Raw genomic sequence first — 19,644 nt, forward strand, 5'->3', positions numbered from 1 at the left:
GGGTATAAATAACCTAGCTTTATCCTTGCATAAACCTGTTTGTAACCTCAGGGATGAAACTGCCCTTCCTGAACATGTAAGGTCAGCATCTTGCTTGGTTCAGAGGAGGCTGTCAGGGAGCTTCCAGTTGGGGAGAACAGGGGAAACCAAGTTCACGTTCTGGGGATGATGGTGGGGGTACAAGGAAAACCAGAACGTCTCTGGTTAACTGTTTACTGGGAGAATGGTAAAGAGGGAAAGAGAAACAGTCTTGGTTCCAGGCTTCACGGAACTGGTTAACAACATGTCCAGTGAATATGGATTAACGGACAAAGTGAGCTGGTCAAAACAACAGGATGAAGACAACTGCATGATATACATATAAGGCATGCACACACATACACAATGAATCATAGATTCTGATCCTGCAATCGACCACAGAGGCACTTATCTTCACATCCAGTGGGTGAAGTGAAGCTACTCACGCTCACACTACCTCACACAAAATTAAGCACATGCTTAAGTATCCACAAGAATGGAGTCAGAGTTTGCATTCAGTCTTCTTTTAAACCATTCGAGATCATCATGACTGTAAAAACGTTACACAAAGAGTTGTGAAAGACTTTGAGTACATTACAGGTGTAACACAATGCCAGTGTCACTTTATAGGCAGGGGAAAAGAGTGGGTTGTAAGTTACTGTACTAACAGGCACACTAAGAAAAGTAACATACACTCAACCAGAACAGAATATGTTCCTCCTATTAAACACACACACAGAAAAATAGAAACATACTTATACCATCATCCAACCAGGCCCCAGCATTTAAATATGCTCTACAACACAAAATTCTGCTTGGCAGCTGTTTACAGTACTTTCCTTTCTGGGGATCTGAGAAAAGCATCCAAATGAAATCACACTGCAGAGTGGGAGGGCAGGACGTGGGACACAACCCAGGCAGCAGACCTGGAAGTAAATCTCTCTTCCAAAGCGATGGCTACAACACAGTCAGCTTTCCCTCTGCTGCCCAGAGACAAGACCCCCTCCCCAGCAAGGGAAACCACCCACTTTGACATTTTATAATGGATTTTGCTTCTAATCCCTTCCTTCTGCCCTGCTTCTGCAGCTTACATAGATCACTGATGATTTACAGTTCTGCCATCTCCTCAGCACGAGAGCTCCTCGACTCTACTGATCCCAAATGCTACATAAACATGCTTCAGGCTCACAGCTCCCTTCCCCACTGCCTACAGCAGGAATACCAGCTCCTCTCTGCCTGGAGAGTCATAGTATTCTTTACAGAGCCTCCTCCCCTCCTCAGCCAGGGCTGCTGGCTAAGGCGGGTCGAGTTGCTCCTCCCTGTACAACAGGCCCTAAGTGCCAGAAAAAACTACCAGTAAAAAGAAGGAGCTTCTGTTGCTTGCCAACAAACCTTTAGGCAGTAGGTGATGAGTGCTCCCAATTGTTTTAAACCTCTGGAAAGCACTGAGAGCAAAACTAAATGCCTTATCGCGGCAAGCACTCTTCTTTTCCCACTGGATCACAGGACTCTCCACAGGCACTGTTCTTCCTCCCTGGTATCCTCAAGGTGCCCTCTAAAATGGTTTTCTTTCACAAAAGAAAAAAGCAGATTTTTCCAAACTAAGAAGACAGCTGAGTTCTGTTGTCAGAGATGCAGAGCTGGGAGCACCTCATGCAACCATATCCTCTACCACACAGCACAGTGTTATTAGCCAGGCCAGCTCGGTGCTTGCTTCCAGACTTGCTGGTCAGTCTGGAACCTCGGTCACCAGGCCTCCATCACGAAGGACCAGACAGACTGGAGACAATGCTGACTCTGAGCATATTATATAGGGTTTGTCTAGACTGGAAACACGGTTTGCCTGCTTTTTCCAAAACCTGTGTTTAAATTAACCAGCATGTGCTTACCCAAGTGTGCAGGCCCTGGGAAGTGCATCGGCAGAGCAGTGCCCAAAGAAACCCTCCCAAATGTATATGGCTGCCAGTGGATAAATATAGCACCGCACACATGGCTATACACCACAATCAAAAATGGATTTATCATAGGTTGTGGACATCAAAATGCTACAGAAAGCAGGCCAAGAACTTCACAAAACAAGCATCTACAAGCCAGCCACCACATCGGTGATGCAGCAGAGCCCCTCTTTCAGAAGTTAAAGCCAAAATCACATCCAGAGCAGTCAGCGGTGAGGAAGCTAAAGCAAGCTGCCTCCAACCCAGAGCACCTTCCCCTCATCCTTCCCCAGCACCAGTTACTTGCACTGCTGACTGCATATAAAATACATCTTGACAGCTTAGCTCAGGGAGCCTGCAGAGACACGCAGCGCAAACCATGGATTACCAGGCAGGAGGATTATCCTTCAGTGCAAGAGAAGGTGGAAGTCCAATTCCAGCCTCAAAAGCAGCTCAGGCTTTTAGAAACAACTATATCCACAGAGGCCTACCACACACTCCTCAGAAATAGTTGTTCAATTCATTCCATTAAGAGCATTTTACGTGATGTTGTCTCCATTCCCCTTCAGCAGGATTCGGGGCACAGACTGGGCAAACACCCCCAAGCTATCCTTCATGGTTGGGCAAGATATACAGAACCATTTTTGAAGCCTATCTGGCCATGGTTCAGTCCAAGAAAACCAGATGAGTTGGGACAAGGTGGGCTTAAACAAATGAAGCAGATCACACATTTGTCAGTTCCAGCTGACAGTCAGCAATGCTTCTGGACCCAGCTGCCCAAGAAGGATGACACCCCAAAGCAGGTTTGAATCAACTATGCTTGGGACTGCTGTATCTAGTTCAAAACTGGGAGATAAGCCAAAAACAAGGAGCTATGCACCTGTTTTAAAGTCCTGGATGCTGGGACACTTTGCAGTAAGTGGATAAGTATACTGCCTGTTTTACATTGAGAGGAAAAAAAAAGGCTCAGAGACTCTAAAGAGCAGAGCACAGAACCCAAAACCAACTGCACTACGTTAAAAATTACACAGCTCTGTTTCAAGGTTCACTCTACCTTTACACATTTCAGCAGCACAGAAAGCTTTGGTTAGAAGCATGAAAAGCATCACTCTTGGCCCAGACAAAACTCTTGCAGAAAAGACACTAATATTGCTGCAATGTAACTGGCAAAAAGAAGCCCTTTCACTGGTATAGCCTGTTTCTTTGAAGGACAGGCTCATTCAATAGACTCTTCTGATGCTGTGTCACCATTAAGACAGTGTGTCACAGAAGTTTAATCTGCAAATTACTTTCAGCATAGACAAGTGCTTAATCACAAACACCCTTACTCACTGGGGTATCCAGCCCTCTCTGGATACCTCCAACACCATCCCCATCCACTTACGGTCCATGTCCATAGCTGAAGAATATTGCATGGCAAGTTCTGAGCGCGAAGAGCAGGCAGGAGGCAGGACTTGCACAGAGTTCTTTCACTCTCAGTCCTATTCGGTGTTTCAGCAACTCCAGCAGCTCGATTGCATTAGGGACTGTGTAAAGAACTCAAGTTCCTTTGATGCAAAGTCCTGGGCTGAGCAACGGTGCCTTGCTTGGGGTTTTTTTTTGCAAATGAAAGCATCCCTAGTACAAACAAGACTTCAAAGGCAAGCAGCCCCTTATGTGCAACTCAAAGGTGAGCAACCAATTTCAAAGCCCTTTGGAGAGCTCAAAGGCTACAACTGTTGGGCACAGGAGACATAGCTAACACTTCAGTACTGGCACTTCAAACAACGATTGCCCTGTGCAGAGCCTGCTTGTGGATAGGGAAGGGTTTTCCAACAGGCATCACTGTTCTTCACAGTGCTTACTCGGTAGAAAACCAGGAGCTTTACAGGTCTGTATCCTTGAATCCATTGACACTACCATAAAGTTGCTTGCTCCTTCTCTCAAAAACTCCATCTGCCTGCTTTCAAGCCATTTGTTAATGTTGTGACTCCCTACTACTATGCAACCTCCAATAACCTATTGTCTTCCAGGGAAAGGAGTCCCTCTGGATCGATGATGGCGGAAATTTCAGTCTAACTATACAGTTTTGTTTAGGAGATGCAGAAATTCAAGAACCATCACTGTAAGGAAGGAACGCCATTTTTCAAACTGCACCAGGTAAGAAATCTCGTATTAGTTATTAAATCACATGAGCCTGCTTGACCAGCTATGAATTTTAATACTGTATTTGGGAGAACAAGCGGGACTGCCTTTTATTGCTATTGACTTGGAAACCCTGAATACACCAGCAGTCCATAAACTTTTCTATAGTACTATTTTCAATCAAAGTTTCCCCACAGTAACTAACAACAGTGCTGGTCTCCTGGGACACAAGCAAAATTACAAGGCTTACTGAGGTTTCCACAGCTCTAATTCATATGGTGCTTAATCTGCTTGGGCCTGTTGGAAAGTCATCATCACCAGAGCTACCAAAATCATTAGTGACAATGGAACTAAGTCAACATTTACAACAGCACATTCTGGGGACTTTTAAGCAAATAATCCTAAATGAACACACAGTCCTCACATGGGAGATATAAGAAACCTTGCTGGTAAGCTGCAAGAGGCTGGACTTTGTGGCTAAGGCTAAGATATGGCCTCATAGGATAAGGATTCAATTTCTAGGCCTGCCTCAGACTTCCTGTGGGAGCTTGGAGCCATGTCTGTATAGCAAAAGCATGTCCCATTTCACACACACACACCTTTTACTTAAGACTGAAGCTTCTCTAGTTTGAGTCTAATTTTTCCTTGTCTGTCCAATGCTCACCAAAGCCAGGCAGAGATGGGATGCTCCTGCAGTTTATGGCCATACAAACACTAGCAGCAACTCGCCTTTGCACCAGTATTTCTGAAGACAGATCCCAGGGCACACATCCACTGCTGGCTACAACAACTGCAGAGCTCAGCTGTATTTTCCTTGCACAACATGCAGACATGCCCAGGGCAAGGCTAAGCAGCACTGTGGTGAAAGGAAACAGCAAGAGGTTTTTCTCAATTGCAGTAGCCACCCTTTGATGGGTACAGCCTCAGCAGAGCCTGTGGGGTTTCAGGCACAGGGACCAGCCCACATCTGGAGCTGGAAACCAGAGCAGAGAGCACACTACAACCCATCTCCCATGCTCCCTGCATCTACAGAAGCCCTCAGAAACTTCCAGCTCAGTGGAGGCAGGTACACCAGATACAAACAGAAGGCTGAAGTGACTGAAACTGGGCTTAGTGCTAGTTAATTATTCAGACCTTAGCTGGGATCACTCAGCACTAATATCAGGACTCCATTCTGGAAAGCACTGTTTGAGCACCATGTAAGTGCCACTCCCTGCCCGAAACAACACAAGAGACCTTTACAGAAGTCAAAGACTACCTAGTACATGGTGTCTGCTTTCACTCTCACAGAGAAAACTGTACCAAGGCTAATCAAGCAACTTCTCCTTCAGACCTGATCAACAGGAAGCAAAATATCTACCCAAATTTCCCAGGCCAAAATGCTGACCACAAGTTTCTTAACTTGAAATGGAGGTGATGCCCTGCAATTGCTTTCCACTAGACACAAGGGAGAGTGAAATAACATACAAGTCATTTTACAGGCACTTTCAGACCCCTGATGATACAAAAGCACATAGTGGTCCGACCTGGCCTGACTCAACTGTTCTTCCCTCCTGAAACAAATGAGGTGATACACCACAGCATGGACACGGAAACAGATGGCACAATTTGGAGGATGCCTCTTTCCACTGTGTCTGTGGATGTCTTTCTCCACCAGCTCTCCCTGCACCACAGTGAATAACAGCTCTGACCACCAAGCAGCAAATGCAACAGCTCTGACCAGCCCTGACCTCTGTCATATTACCATCCCAGATAGTAAAGGCTCTAATACATGCTTCACAGCCCAATGCAGCTCACAAGCAAAAGGGGATCGTCAGTCTGTATGTGTACACCTTATCCAGCACAGCAGGGACAGAGTAAAACCTGCTTACGAGTCTCTCCAGCCAGGCTAGTTAAAGTCCCACGTGCTTTCTCAGAATACACAGCTCATCTGAAGGAGGTGAAGAACAATGTGCAAGGCAAGACCACAGCAGCTGTAAAACACCATCCAAGTAATCAGCATTCGACCACCCAGGGGAAGCAAGAACCATCTGAACCCACTAGGCAGATGACCTGGTTTGTGTTATTTATGCTGATTGTACCCCAGTTGTTGGCACATTATTCGCCTATCCTGCTGTGTACTGGTCTTCCTGCAGTCTTCCACAGTAGAGGCAGCGCATTATTTAGGGGTGGGTAGAAAAGAGGATCTTTCCAGCAATCTTGTCTCAAGATTAGCAAGAAGGATCACAGTGGTTCACAGACAGAGTTGCAAGCTACAAAAACAAACATGTAGAATTGTTATATGCTTTTATATCCACCATACTTCAAGAACCAAAAGCAAAGGGTGATGCAGTCCACCAGCAGAAACACTTTGGCTTTGACATAAGTCTGTGGCTGTAAGTCACATTTAACACTCATGTTTGTTAGGAGAGCTAGCCAGATTATCCTGTAATTTCAGGGCAAGGTATAACATCCATAGAGTGAAGAATGGAACAAGGAAAACCTATACCAACGTGTGAAATTGTTAACATAGGGTCATCTTCAGCACCATGTATTTGAAGATGGAGTAGAGGGGACCACAGCAGCCTGGGAGGAAAGGATTCAGCCCCTGCGCTATGACACTCTCATCTATTCCGCTGACTATCTGCAGATACAGACATGCCACTGAAATGCAGGTCTGGCTACGGAGAAGCGAACCAGCCTCTGTTTCTGCTTTAAGGGACACTGTTATAAGCCTGACCAGAGACAGACATGAAATCCCTTCTATCTCTGGACAGCAGCCCCTAAGCTGTTAAAGCAATTGAGTGTGTTTAGACCGAGCAGTGCAGAGATCCCTAGCTATCAACCAGGGCCACGCAACATTCACAGATGCTGAAACAGAACAGGCATAGCAGCAGAAGACCAGACAATGGTTAGATGCATCCTCTCAGCTGTGCCACTGGCTGCACTGGTCCCAGACCTGGTGGGCTGAGCACTGCTCAGACTCTAGTGGAGTGGAGAAGGAAAATAGGGCAATACTGTGCTGAACAGCTCCTCAAAAGCACCATCATTATGTAAAAGACCCTTCCAAATCCTGCCAAAGCAAAAGCTTATGACAGCATCAGACAGGCTGCTCTCTACTTCACCCACACAGTCAGGCTGCTCAGCCCCACATCTAGCTCCTATGAAGTGCTGCCTACAAGGAACCCAGCAGGCTTCGCTGCTGAAGGACCAAGTTGTTCCCAAAGACTTACCAAGAATCCCACTCTGCAACAAGCCTCAGCTGCGCCTTAAAAGATTTAATAAGAGGTGATGATTTCTGAAGCATTTATACCAGTGAATCAAACTTGTGTGTTTTTTGATTCTCTTCCAGTTCAGGTTCAGCAACTCTCAGCTGATCCAGTTAAGACCAGTAGCAGACTAAACTGATTCATTTTGGAAGCTACAGTATTTTCAAACAAAAAAAGACTGTGTACTGAAGGCAGGAAGCTACAGCCAGGCCAGAAACATTACTCCACTTTCCTGTGTCCAGGACAGCTTGTGGTCCTAGCCCAGCACTGCAGCTTTGCAGGGGATTAAGAAGCTGGAGAACTGTGCTGGGAATGCAGGGGGCATGACAAGGCATGGAGGGACTCAAGCTCCAATGGATCTGTTTCCCTCTTAAATCTGTGCCTGTTCACTTGCAGGACACGAAGCTATGTGTATGGGTTTCAGCTGCCCTAACCAGGGAGTTACCATTAGGCTGATGGGAACCAGGAGGCGGGCAGTAAGAACAGACCATGCCTCACCAAAGGAGGACAGGAAACCCTGCCTCATCAGGAACATCTTAGGTGTCATTTTCAGAATGAAAGCTCTCAGAAAGGTTTTCCAGTGCCACTCAATCCAACCCAGCACGATGGAGTGGAAACAGGGGCATGACACTTAGTGAGGGGAGACCATGATACAACAATCCAAGTGCTGAATGACTTCCCGCTGGGGAATGTCAGGTTTTAGTCAAAGAACTCTTTTAAACTGGCAACTTGAAATATTTCTGGCTTAGAAAAAGAACAGGAGAGATCAAAGAAACAAGCAGCAAATTCCAAATGTGTTTTTTTTGACTCACTGGTTTACTGTTTTAGGGAAAAGCCTGTAGCAGGTTTTGCAGCAATTTGTTTCTACATTGACATTCATAATCTGCTTTGACTGAGCATACCCACAAAAACATATCCTAAAATAGGCACAGCTACATCAGTTTTAAAGATGCTTATATTTACAAGAGTAGAGCTTAACAGTATGAACAGCGAGAACTGTACCTGCTCAGGTACATTACTTCTGTGAGCAGAGAAAGATTTGTGTAGTCAAGTTGCAGGGTACTGGAACAACCAGTACATTTTAGCAATGGGAGATGGCTCAACACTTAACTGCCACACTGTTCTGCTAGTGCCACTTATTCAGGGTGATCCTATGCCGCTCCGAAGGTACTCAGTGCCCAGTTTCTACCTCTGTGTCTCCACTGGAATCACGAGCACAGTGGCCAGATGCATGGCTGGATTTCTGATAGGGCTAGAAATCCTCTAGAAATTGAAAGCAGGCCAACCAACCTGCCTGAGGAAATAGTAGTTTCCAGCCACCACACTCACATGTTACAATCCCAACTATCAACAGGCCTAGACTTAAGTCACTGTGCTCCAGCTCTATATTGGTTCAATATCTGAAGAGGACAGGAAAAGTGGATTCAAGCCATCAACATCAGAAGACAAAGAAAAAAAGTCTAAACACAGAGCTCATCAGGCAGCAGCAAAACTCAGGATTCTCACAAAACAGAAGTTGTTTTCAAAAAGCAGCAACAAAACCAAACACAACATCCAGTTTGTCAACAAGCTTTAAAGAGCTCCTGTTCCTTCCCCTTATTTTATTTATTATTTTTTTAAATATCCATGATTCTGTATTGGTTCCTTAGTTTTACTCCTGTGGAGATCTTCTGCAGCTGCACAGCAAAACCATGCATTAATTATAAGCAAAAAATAAGTCCTAATAAAAGCACCAGAACAAGTTCTCTCTTGTATAGCTCCCAAGTAACACAGTGCATGTCCTGCACAGCCGTCATGCGAAGTATCTCCACTTACCCACACTCCCCCTTGCAGAGCAATGCACAAACAGGTCTCTCCAGAGCCAGCCTCCCACAGCCTGCCTACCTCCAGCCCAGCATTACACAGCTGCTTCACTGAAAGAAGCCAGTTTTCAGTGTCACAAACTGCCCAAGGGGTCTGTCCCTGACCACTGAGCCTGACAGACCTCACACCAACAAAGAGCTGCTTAAGAAAGAGCGGGGACACAAGGGACACTTCCCACTGCAAGGGAAAATTACAACTCATGGAAGTCAAGGTAGTGCTATTGAGGGTCCCTGTCCATCTTAAATTGAGCAGCCCACTGCAATAAAAGCTTGAAGGACTCAGAGAAACCACAGGGCTTTGCCTGTATCTGCACATACAAAGCACAGTATAACCTTTCAGGTGTTAATCTAGGGCAACAGTCCTGCTCCATCCTATGTAATCAAGCAGCAATCAGCTGAGATGACCAGCCATAGCTACCAGCTTCACAGGCCCTTCCGTATTTTCATGTGACTACAGTCACATACATCTCTTGGAGCAGCCATTTCTCAAAAAGTCCAAGAGACAGAGATGCCTGACTGTTTCTCCCTGCAGGTCAGCACAGATCCTTGAGGAGCAATGTGTATGATGCTCGATTTCAGTTTTTACACTTACACCTGATATCAGACTGAGAGGATCTGAATGCTGCTGGCTTAGAAAGGTAGAGCTGCTTCTCACCTTGGAAGGTAGAGGAGTGCACACACAGCAGAGGGGATATCTCTACACATATCCAATACGTTGGATCTTTAGTAAGGGGCCCACTGCTTTTTGTTTTGCCCATTCCAGCTGTCCCATCGGCAGCAGGCCATAACTCAACTGAGGGAAACTCGGAGCAGATCCCTTTAGGAAATCAACACCAGCACCTACCACATCAAATGACAAACTGAGTTGATGATGAGGACATAACAAATTGCTTCTGCCAGCAAACTCCGCAGCAGTTCCTTTGCATCTCACTGATTAACTGCTCTTAATCCAGCCCTCAAACCCTAATTTGATGGTGTGGAATGAATCCATGATGTCCCCAGGGGATGAGACAGCCCTAGCTGCACACTGGGAGAGACAGCACAGGGGATACAACAGAGCTCTTCCAAAAGGCATATGCAAGGAAAACAAAACCAAACAGGTACCAGAGAATACCCTGGGTACACAGCAGCAGGTCACAGCCCTGAAAAGGAGTGTGCAGATCTCAGCTCCTGTTCACAGAGCAAGAATACAATGCCCACTGTACATGGCGGTATGGGTGGATTTTGGCTCTTTTGACAGAGGTGTCTGCAGAATATAGATCAACAAACTGGTCTTCAGCAACAGCTACAAAGCACCTTTCACTGGCAGGCCACAGGCTGCATTAAATGCAGTGCATGCATGCACATGAACACACTGAGGTCATGCACAAACACCAAGGCCTCTCCTTTACACAGCTCTGAGGAAGCCAAGCAGGTTTTTCCCTTTCTTGGCAAGAGAATACTGTGTTCCTTGGCATGAAATAGCCATCTCAGGGAAACTGACCTGAAACAGAACAGGATTTCATGCTGGGGACAGGACACTTAGGTTAAGGTGTCATTTACTTCCCCTGAAGTTTTACACACACTCGTCACTCCAAGAGATAAATTTTGAAGCAGTGTTGTTTTGAGACAAATGAGTGCACTTTGCAGTCACAGATTACAAGCATTTCTTATTTATTAGTGAGCCTTCACAAGGGGGGAGGGATTAACCTTTCTATTTATGGAGAGAGCAAGCTACACAAGGCCGAGTGATTTGTACAGGGTCACAAGTGAATCAGTGAAGGGACAGAGCGAGGTGCCCTGACTCAGGGGTGCCTGCCGTCAGCACAAGGCAATGCCACCCAGCTCCTGTTCTCCCCACAACCAGGATTAAGTCATCCTCCTCATGACACCATTTAATTCCCAGTGAGTGACTGTCAAGAATGCTCCACACCACTAGGAAGAATGATGGATTTTTCAGGTAGAAGCATTATACCACAGACATCTCCAAGGGAAGGGGGTCTGAGGCACACAGAGGAAGAACATGGAGGAAAGCACATCCAGACCTGTGGAACGCAGACCCCATCTGAACAGTCACCTCCAAGACGCATCTCTCATCCTCCATCTCTCAGACCATCCCATCCTTCCCTGCATACTCGGAGGACACTCCTTTGCGAGGCTGAGAGCAATTGCTTACACAGAACAGGTCTTTGTGTATCACCAGCTGCCAGTAATGCAGGTTTGCAGTTGGAAACATGGAGGAAGAGGCAGTATTATATTTCTCCTGTCAGTCATCTGTAACAACTCCACACACCACAGGGTGGAAAATCCCAAAAGCTTCCTGATACAGAATGGGTAGACAACCACACAAGCAAAAGAAGTGCTTCAGCAGAAGAACCAGGGCTTTAGCAAGGATCTACAGCACAGTAAAGATCCCAACTAAGAGACAGACTACAGTCACATATCAGTTGTTCTGCCTCACTCTACAGTTACACCAGGTCTCCCAAAGCAGTATTGTTAGTACAGATGAGTCCTTAAGCAACACAGCACTCACCTTGCTGCCTATGTCTTCACGCTTGTTCCCAGGCTTGCTCCTCCTCAACTTAATGGAAGGAGAGCGAAGGAGATTTTTGATCCGACTTGTTATTGTAGACCCTTCGACCGACATCATCTCCAGGTGCCAGAGGGCGTTCAACCCACACACACGAGCCCAGGGTCGAGGCAGAAATCCCGATGTGCTCAGCTTTGCTTACACCCGTTCACATAGCTCTCAGCGATTCTGCTTGGGAACTCCACTCCTGTTACACTGCAGAGCTATTCACAGAGGCTGGCAGACTTTTCTCTTGCAGATTCCAGAGGATCAGATCAGCAGTAATCTAAACTGAAAGATGCACCCATGGGTCAGTACAACATTCGGAATAAATTCTACCCTCATTCTTTGCAAGAAATGCCAAATGCACGAGTTTATGGTAAGGATGGGTGCAGCATTGCTTATTCTCAGAGGCTTCCATGAGAATTATTATCCTTTTAGTATGTATCGGCACATCTAAACCAATCGCCAGATCAAAAAATTATGTTTTACACTTCAGTATCATTTTATGACAAAGATAAAAATCCTAACAGCTGGAACCCACTAACGGAGTCCGTCCAGCCCCTTGCTTTTGCTCCATACACATCCATTCTACCTTAGGCTTCACAGTCAGGAAAGCACAACGCTGTGCTTCATTATTAAATACCAAACCGCAGAAGCACACCGAGAATAAACATGAGGGAGTTTTTTAACTCTCACAAATTTAGCTCTAAGTACATACACACATAAATATCTCGTGGGTGACATCTGACAATAAAGGCATATAAGACTTCACATCCCCGCACCTCTCGTTTATAAAGAGAGTGAAGGAAGAACTGTGACTGCTGCCAACGATTACAAACCCTTCACCTCTCCTGAAGCCCCGGTGCTTGCCGGGGGGAAAGAAGGATCCGCTCGAAGCCTGCAGCCAATATATCCTCCCGGCTTCCGCGCAAAATGGGGGCGGGGGGAAGACAGAGCGAAAAAGAGGGAAGGGGAAAGAGAGAAACGTCCGAGTCAGCACAACCGCCAGCCCCCTCCCCGCGGCGGCCCTGCAGGCTGAGGGGACGCGCCTCCTCCGGCCGCCCCGGCTCCTCCACCCGCCGCTCCCTCCTCTCCTACCTGGAGCCCAGCAGCGGCTCCGCCGGCAGGGCCACCACCGCGGTGCCCCGCCGCTCCTGCCCATGCAGCCGGCCTCCCCTGAGGAGGGGCTGCGGCGCGGGCCGCCCCTACGGGCGGGGCGGGGGCCGTTCCCTCCGCGAGAGGCGGTGACGGCGCGGCTCCGCACGCGTGTGTCGGCCGGACGCGGGGGGCCGAGGCCGCCCGCCGAGCCCCGCAGCCCCGCGGCGAGCGCCGCCCAGCCGCTCCCCCGCGGCCGCAGCGCCGCACGCAGCCCCGGCACGGCCGATCGGACACGCTACGGCGGCCCGCGCGGGTCAAAGCGGGGGGCGGGATCCGCGGGAGCCGTTAGCGCGCTTAGGGTGGGGGCTGGCGCAGGGCGAGCTCCGGCGCTCTGTCGTGTCGGGGAGCTGGAAGTGCGTTTAGGGCGGGGAGAGAGCCGCTCTGCCGTGCCCACTGCCCCTCAGGCTGTGTCCCACCACCGCGGTACGCGGGGAGGGGCTGCCCTCACTGGGGGTCGCGTTCACCATCTGCCCCTCACACCCGGCGGCCATTTCTGGCGTGGCACCACGGGAAGCCTGTGCTGACAGGAGCCCTTAGGGGAAGGACAGGCTGTCCCACCCGCTGTGGAGGTTGCCGCTGAAGTGCGAGGGAGACGGTGCCATTGCTGTGGCACCCACAAGGTCTGTGGGCCTTCTTGATGTGACGGTGCTGAGGGTGCTTCTGGGAGGACTAGAGTTCTACGTGTCCCTATGGAGGTGAAGAAGTTGAGTGCCTTACCACAGAGTAGCCTGGCTTGAAGGATGCACATCTCGTAACAACACAGATGTGGTGTTTGGATCCTTTTCTGGGGCTGCAGTGATCACAGAGCTGGCTAATGCAGAGGCTGCTGGCAAAGCCAAGACCATACCGCCTGAGCTGGGCATTACCAGATGACTCCACGGCCCCAAACTGGCATGGTAGGACCTCACTGCAGAGGTACCTATAGGTTCCCACCTATGATCATAGAACCAGCTAGGTTGGAAGAGACCTTAAAGATCATCAGGTCCAATTTTTACCCCCAACACTGCTGAGACCACCACTAACCCGTGTCACTGAGGGTCTCATCTACATGTTTTATGAACACTTCCAGGGAAGGTTATTCCACCATTGCCCTGGGGAGCCTGTTCCAATGCCTGATCACCCTTTCGGTGAAGGAAGTTTTCCTAATATCCAATCTAAACCTCCCCTGTTGCAGCTGGAGGCCATTTCCTCTTGTCCTATGACTTCTTACTTGGGGAAAAGGCTGACTCCTACCTCACTCCATCCTTTCAGGTAGTTATAGAGAGCAATAAGGTCCCCCCTGAGCTTTCTCCAGACTAAACCCCAGTTCCCTCAGCTGCTCCTCATAAGACTTGAAGAGCTTCTTCTCCCCTCAGCTCCGCAAAGTTCTTACTAGGAATCTGGCAGCCCAGCGTCACATTAAGATGTGGGGATGGAGCCCATGGAGTTGGAAATTTAGATGCTTGTGTGCTGGCTCACAGCAGGTGGGAATCTAGAAGCAAACACGCACGAAGCCAGCAAGAAGGTTTGGTAGCTGGTCCCCATGGAAGAGTTCAGAAGCCATTGAGCTTCCCAAATGGGGAAGGAGAGCTGCCCTACTGTACCTTCTAACCACATCAGAGGAGTGGGGAGTCAGATTTAACAGGCCACCAGCTCTGAATTGCTATCGAAGGGCAAACATTTAGGATGTAGCACTGTAAGAGTTCAAAGCAACTGTACATGTCCACACTGGCCTAAAATACATCTCCACAGCAAAGCCCTAGAGGGGAGAAAAGAAACCAGCATTTCTTAGGCTGGAAAAGTCCTGCTAGCACCTCCTTCCTTAACAAATTCTGTCATTTATTGCAATCTATCCTTTGTGCTTTGAGCATCTTTCTGCCTCCCTGTTCCCAGTTGTGGGTGCCCTCTTCCCTTTCCCGTCTCTGGTGACTGTCCCATCTTCAGTGACTAATCGAAACCCAGAGTATTCACACTAATTGGAGATGGTAATTCCCAAAATATAGCCCATGAAAATTTGCTGATGCTCAGGCACAGGTTTACCACAACAGAAGATTCACAGGAGCTGTGGTCTTCCCCTTATCAGTGCCCATTGTGGCCAGCACATTGCCACCATCAACGTCTTGTGATTACGTGAACCTGCTCTGCCTGAATTTCAGGAAAAGGCTGTTTGCATTCCAAGTGGGATTCTGAGCAGGCACAAGGGCTTGCAGGACTATGATCTTTAGGCTTGGCTGGTCAAAACCCTGCATTGTATTGATGAAAACACCCAAAGGCATAACATAGGATATCAGTCTAATCTCTATCAGCTCCAGTTATGTGACTTAACCTGCAGGAAGTTAATTTAAAATGTTGATTTCTAACCTTTGTTAGGCTTTAGTATTGATGCACAGGTGCCATTGAGAAATCCATGCTTGGTGCAGTCAGAAAGTCACAAGGTTCCAGAACCAGGGCTTTCCAAAAGATGCCAAATTTTGTGAGATTTACAATGAAATCTCAACAGTTGGTAATGTTGCAATTACTTTTAAAATAACTGAAGTCTATAGGAGCTAGGAATATAAGTATGGAATCATAGAATCATTTAGGGATCTTAGCTTTCAGCCCCAGACATGGCCTGCAACCCAAAAGGTGACACGTAAGGATTCTCCTAGTAAATGTGAATGTTGTCCGTTCCTACCGATCCAATTGTCCTATTGCTGAATCACAGTGCCCTGTTGCTACGGGTGAGGAGAAATTCATGAAGGAAACCAGAGCTGCTGCTGCAAAAATAAAACCCTTCTGTGAAGATTTACAGTTGTGCTTAGTTTTATCCAGGCTATCAATTCTGGTGAGTGGAACTACTCACACTGGACATAGAGTTACAGACAGGCACCAGCCTCTGCAGAACTGGGACCTGGTATTGCACAGGAGAGAAAAAAAAAACCCATAGCTGATGGTCCTTAAATTTCTGCTTTTCAACAGTAAAACATCAGAGTCATCACATTTGGGGGAAACATGCATACATTTGAGAAAGAACTGAGAGATGTCTTTGAAAACAAGGCACAGCTGAGATGTGTGCTTGGGAGACGCTGTTTAAATCAGCTAGCATTGTTCCTCCTTTGTTGAAAGCTGAGCACAGCATAATGTGATTTGTGATTACAATTCTTTGTGTCTGTGAAGCGACTGAAGGGACAGGCTAACTCTGAAACATCAATGGACTTCTAAAGTCAATGAAAAGGCTCTAGGACAGGGAAGGGATGTTTCTGATTTTCCAACTGAAGCATACTACCTTGCTGGTTATCTTTTAAGCAGGATAAAATGTCACAGACTTTCATCAGTTCATACTGATGAAGAGTATGAGGATTTTGCCTCATATTCTTCAAAGTATGAGGCAAAGAGGACTTTGTCAGTGATTTTTAAAGAAACTTTTTCTATGATTTTATTAATACAAACGCCCTTTTTTTCTTTGATCCTATTAATACAGAAGAAAAACAAGCAGGAATCACCAGCTTCCTCTAGGTAGTGCAGGACAAGTCTTACCACACACTTATTTCGTCATTAGAGGGGCCCCATTTTCCAATTGTAATATCCAACAAGAAAAGTTTACTGCAAAGCCCTCACACCGCCTCTACATCTATTAGCACTTTAGAGCTTTAGCTTGAGTGAAACTGGAGTAAATGATGCTAACCTGCATGGCTTCTCTTTTGCCAGTCCTACCCTCCAAGAAATACTGAATAACTTGAAATTAAGAAAAATAAACTTCTACTTTTCATCTAGTGGCATGTCTAGAAGCAATTGGCAAACCCGCTGCCCCATGACATGCTTCCTGATGTTGCTTTTGGTCATGGTATCCAAAATAAGCTCTCCCACAGCGGCAGTCAAGCAGGTAATCTGCTGGCCTGCCGTTCGCTGCTTCTTCTGTCACAGTGCATTAAAGTTACCCATGTGTGGCTTGTAATGGGGTGTGTGCTTCTCCCTGTGTTCACCCACCCCACTGATTACTGCTGTTCCCACTATTGCTCACCTTTTAGTACATTGCCTTTACTTCAGGACAAGGCTTGTCCTTTACAGTATGTTCCTGTAGGGCCCATCTCCACAGAGCAGCACCTTGACTGAGATCAGTTAATGATAACCGAGGGCAATAGGATTTTCAGCTTCTCTCTAGAGGTCACGAATTCTTTCTCGCCAGAAAGGAAAACCTACCATGAATAAATCATATATTTCTTCTTCGGCATTCGTGACATTTGGTCTTGAATGATGTGTACTTAAAGTAGTCTGCTGAGGGAGAGTATAAATAATGAGAGACAACAGATGCCTCCATCAATTAAATGCTGCATTTTGAAGTATTAGGTAATGAAGTGTCTGAAAATGTTTTCTCTGTTGCAGAAATTCTCTGTGCTTTTCTAAGAAATAGCATCTTGCAAATAATCCCATAATTGTCCTGTAGGGCTCCAAGGCAAAGGAACATTTTAGAAGTGATTTTAAACAAAATTCTTTCCCTACTCAAAAATATCATGATAAAAAAGAGCATGTAAAAGAAGACACAAAGCAATGGAGCAGGAGTGCTACACAAGCCCTCTCAGAACGATATTAAAACCTTTCCTTGAATTTGTTCTCCTTATACACAGAGCTCTTCTCACCACCTGTGGGAAGGAGTGTGAGCTGACCCTCCAGCCAGCCATGGTTCCATCACCAGAACCACTGAGCAGTACCCAAGCACTGACAAGGGCAGCAAGGTGCTCTATGCCTCAGAAACCCCAACCCACATTGCAGCATGACCCAGGATAGTTGCTTGATGAGTTTGCTTTTACCATTTCTTCATTGATTTCTTAGTCAGAGAAACAGTTGTGGGAAGGATTTCATTCTTCAGACACTAACATGTTGGAGATGACTTGTTGTGGTAATAGAGTGAGTTCCAAGCTGGAATTTGTGGCAGCCAGCATGAGCAATTGAGGCCAGCTCAGAGACCAGGTGAGTTAGTCAGGGATCAGCGTCACGCTCATGCAGATTCATAGCCTTCAGACAGCTTAGAGCATGGGTTGAACTTGCTCATGTGTGTCTGCAGAAATTGTGGGGACAGACATTCTGCTCCACACCCTCATTTTCCTGAGCAGCTTTCAGGGCAAGCAACGAGCAGAGAACACACTTTTCCCACACACTTTGGAACCTTGTGGAAGAAGAGTATTTGGTCTTCTTCTGTAAGAGCTGTCTACCCTCCTGCCTCCAAAGGACCATGGCACTGCTTCCCAGTTAGGCTAACTGCCATCATTTTAGCCTCACAGGATGTTGATTCAGCAGGGTTATGATGCCTTTTTTCACCTGTTGTCTTGTTGGAAGAGTGAAGAGCAGGCACTCACATGGGGAGGAGGAAAGATAAACAGCTTTGATCTAGTCCAGAATAAAAATAACTATATAAGAAACTAGACAAGCAGAGGAGAACAGAAGAAAAGCAGCTGCCATGCAATATATAAAGGGTATTTTACATTTACATTTTCTCCACCTATGAAAGTGACTGCAAGCTTCTTAATAATTTCATTATTAACCTCTTAATGAGACAAATGCATTGAGGATTCTTTGCAGGACACACAGAGATCTCCAAAGCTCAGTGTACAGCGTGTCAGGTAAAGAAGCCCAACCAGAGTTAATTGGTTTTGTTGATTTGTTTTTCCCCAGTGAGCTTTCCTCTCTCTCAGCTACAAGGGATAAGCAGAATCAGTTTCTGGAAACGGCTGCCAAATGTAGTCTGGGTCTTTTATCAGGCTCCTGGTACCTGAAATGTTTAGATTCCAGCCAGAAGTTACACAGGATTTTTAATCCCTGTGTTCCCATGGAAAAGGCATGCAGACATCTATGGTTCATAATGCATCCAGGGAGAATATGCTTATATCACAGATCCCAAATGAGCTTTAAATATATATATACCTGTATGCATGAATGCCTTTCAGCTGGCTGCCAGGAAATTGTGGTGATAGAGAGGAACCATGGGGAATATGAACAAATGTGTAGCATAGAAAGAGCCCAGCTGAAGATAGGAAGATGCTGCTTAGAAAAGGTTTGTATGTGCCAAGGATGGATAATTTCTGTAGTAAGACAACAGGTGTGCAGATGTGCTTGGAAACCCCAAGCTACACTCATTTTTTCGTGAATTAGAAGAATGTGCCCTAAACTGAAGGAAAAAACTACAAATCCATTTAAATATTGGCTCTGCTATTGCAACACATGAACTTGTCCACTTGATGCCTCACTCCTGTGTTTCAAGGGATCAACAAAATCCATGCCCTCAATTAAAACCATTTTTACTGTCATTAGCAATGTGCGTACATGTGCAGGCTCAGCTGTCAAACCAGGGCCACACCGTGACTCACCTGAGGCACGTGTGCATCCGCTGTGCAGCGAGGAACGCTTCCAGCCCTGCTGGGAGGTGGCAGATGAGACTGATAGAAACAGATCTGGGCTGGCTGATTTCAGCCTGGGGGAATGGCTGCAGGATGTCCCACAGCCACCTCGTGCAGCACGTGCTGTGAAGGGTCCTCACAAGAGCCTCATCAGGATGTGGGTGCTGCAGGGGTGGACAGGCCTGCCAGGGCACCCTGAGGGTTGTGGGCTCCCTGAGGGTGAAGCCACAGCCCCAGCCACTTCTGTTCCAGCTGCTTAGCTGGTAGAGCACTGCACATGAACAGTTACACCCACGACCTGTGGCATGGTGTTGCTAGTGGGGGTAACTTCATGCGTAGGGTGTTAGCCAGCTTGTGAAGGGAGGTAAGCTATGTAAAACCCTGTTAAGTTTTCACCAG

The 19,644-nt window shown here is 46.9% G+C and overlaps 1 protein-coding gene across 1 annotated transcript in view; it reads right to left on the reverse strand.

Moving 5' to 3' along the window:
* The window catches only part of MAPKBP1 (mitogen-activated protein kinase binding protein 1), a gene marked incomplete at both ends in the record, with an annotated part of 97,673 nt that extends 85,858 nt beyond the window's left edge, over positions 1-11,815 (reverse strand). The window contains one exon of the mRNA XM_080619621.1: positions 11,699-11,815. Coding sequence (XP_080475747.1) covers positions 11,699-11,815 — 117 coding nt within the window. The remainder of the gene's footprint in view (positions 1-11,698) is intronic.
* Between the last annotated feature and the right edge of the window lie 7,829 nt (positions 11,816-19,644).

Source organism: Psittacula echo (assembly GCF_963264785.1).
Source record: "Psittacula echo genome assembly, chromosome: 5".
In the NCBI taxonomy this organism is placed as follows: domain Eukaryota; kingdom Metazoa; phylum Chordata; class Aves; order Psittaciformes; family Psittacidae; genus Psittacula; species Psittacula echo.